This window comes from Engraulis encrasicolus, chromosome 11 (genome assembly GCF_034702125.1).
Source record: "Engraulis encrasicolus isolate BLACKSEA-1 chromosome 11, IST_EnEncr_1.0, whole genome shotgun sequence".
Taxonomy (NCBI): domain Eukaryota; kingdom Metazoa; phylum Chordata; class Actinopteri; order Clupeiformes; family Engraulidae; genus Engraulis; species Engraulis encrasicolus.
The window spans coordinates 47,473,839-47,476,338 of record NC_085867.1 but is presented as its reverse complement, the minus strand read 5'-3'; the positions used below and the strand labels follow the sequence as shown (position 1 = coordinate 47,476,338).

At 41.2% G+C, this 2,500-nt stretch overlaps 1 protein-coding gene across 1 annotated transcript in view; it reads right to left on the bottom strand.

Moving 5' to 3' along the window:
- Positions 1-2,500, bottom strand: part of ggt5b (gamma-glutamyltransferase 5b) — a 68,435-nt gene that overhangs the window by 10,911 nt on the left and 55,024 nt on the right. Inside the window, exon 12 of the mRNA XM_063209755.1 lies at positions 2,258-2,453. Coding sequence (XP_063065825.1) covers positions 2,258-2,453 — 196 coding nt within the window. The remainder of the gene's footprint in view (positions 1-2,257; positions 2,454-2,500) is intronic.

Here is a 2,500-nt window from a genome sequence, read left to right as displayed (position 1 = left end):
GATTCCAACTCTCACAGTGTTGGGTCAACACTTTAAGTGTTGAATTGACACTGCACATTTTACGGTGTACTTTGCTTGCCATAGTAAACCATTTGTGTAATCTACAGATCAGTGGTGTAGTCTACGTAGAACGCGGGTATACGGAGTATACCCACTTCTAAATTTCAGGGATTTCTTATACCCACTTAAAATTGATTGATCCATTGTTTTGAATAGCACAAATATATACCCACTTCAAAAGATGCTCAAATATACAGTATACCCATTATAAAAAGGTAGACTACACCACTGCTACAGATTGTAGTTCTAAAACTATGCACTTACATAAAATGTTAACATGAAGTAATTGTGTTGACACAAGATGGTTAGTTAAATTCACAATGGCCATCTTACTTTTTAAAGTGTACAAGTGTATAGTTGCTCCTGTATGGTCCATGTGTATATAGCAATGCCAATAAATGTCAATTCAATTCAATTCAATGCTATTCTATCTATTCTATTCTATTCTATTCTATTCTATTCTATTCTATTCTACTCTATTCTATTCTATTCTATTCTATTCTATTCTATTCTATTCTATTCTATTCTATTCAGGTTGAAAGCATGTCGTTACATACAGTGCCCTCCATAATTATTGGCACCCCTGGTTGAGATGTGTTTTTTAGCTTCCAATTATTTTATTTTTTTCTAAATAATATGGGACCTTAATGGAAAAAAAGAGAAAAATCCAACCTTCAATACAAGTGCATTTATTCAGTGGGGAAAAAGTCCCACATAAAGAAATAATTATTTGACATCAAATAATGTGTGTCACAATTATTAGCACCCCTGGTGTTAATATTTTGTACAACCCCCTTTTGCCAACAAAACAGCATCTAATCTTCTCCTATAATGTTTCACAAGATGGGAAAAGACAGAAAGAGGGATCTTCAGCCATTCCTCTTTGCAGAATCTCTCTAAATCATCCAGAGACCTGGGTCCTCTCCTCTGTACTCTCCTCTTCAGCTCACCCCACGGGTTCTCAATGGGGTTGAGGTCAGGGGACTGAGATGGCCATGGGAGGAGCTTGATTTTGTGTCTGGTGAACCATTTCTGTGTAGATTTGGCCATATGTTTAGGGTCATTGTCTTGCTGAAAGACCCAGTGACGACCCAGCTTCAGCTTTCGGGCAGAGGGCAACAGATTTTGATTTAAAATGTCCTGGTATTTCAGAGCATTCATGATGCCATGCACCCTAACAAGGTTCCCAGGGCCTTTGGAAGCGAAACAGCCCCACAGCATCACTGACACACCCCCATACTTCACAGTGGGTATGAGGTGCTTTTCAGCATGCGCATCTTTCGTGGTACGCCAGACCCACTTAGAGTGTTTGTTGCCAAAAAGCTCAATCTTGGTCTCATCTGACCAAAGCACACGGTCCCAGTTGAAGCCCCAATACCGCTTGGCGAACTCCAGACGCTTGCGTTTATGATTGTGAGTGAGGAAAGGTTTTCTCCGTGCATGCCTCCCAAACAGCTTGTTGGCGTGTAGACAGCGCCTGATGGTTGATTTGGAGACTTTGTGACCCCAGGATGCTACCATTTGTTGTAATTCTGTAACAGTGAGCTTTGGAGATCTTTTGATTTCTCTTACCATCCTCCTCACTGTGCGTGGTGGCAAAATAAACTTGGGTCCTCGTCCAGGCTTGTTTATTACTGTTCCAGTTGTTTTGAACTTCTTAATTATTCCTCTCACAGTGGATATGGGCAGCTGCAGTTGAGTGGCAATCTTCTTGTAGCCTCTGCCTGACCTGTGAAGGTCGACGCACATCTGCCTCACTTGTATGCTGTGTTCCTTTGTCTTTCCCATGTTAAAGAGTGGATAAGAGAAATGGCCTCGGTGTCACGTCATATTTATACCCCAGTGAAACAGGAAGTGATGAATTACTAATTAAATGTTCCTACATACTCTGGTAAACTTTGTAAACTACTGTAGAAATGACAGAAATGCTTCAATTATATTTATTTCCTGGGAATTGTTAAGGGTGCCAATAATTGTGGAACAGGTGATTTAATGAAAAATAATTATTTTTTTAGTCAGGGATTTTTTTATTTTCTTACAATTCATTTGAGTTGAAGGCTACATTTTCCTACAATTTTCAGTGTGACAGTATTCTTCTGCAATAAACACTGAATTTATTTTAAGGCTTTTAACACATCTCAACCAGGGGTGCCAATAATTATGGAGGGCACTGTATCTCTTGGGTGAACCACTGTACCATAGTTGGGATTGAATTATGCCCGCCTTCATGAGGGGGTGGTGGAGGAATCCATGCAGGTAGGGTGGCAAGGGGAAGCCCTCACGAGCCAACCGGATCGAAGGTCGAAAAAGCTCTGCCCATGGCAACCTGCCATAGCGACTGTGAGCTTCTTGGTAGCCACGGAGCTCACCAGGAACACCAATCCACTGGGGACCTGAAAGCACACACACACACACACACACACGCACGCACGCACACACA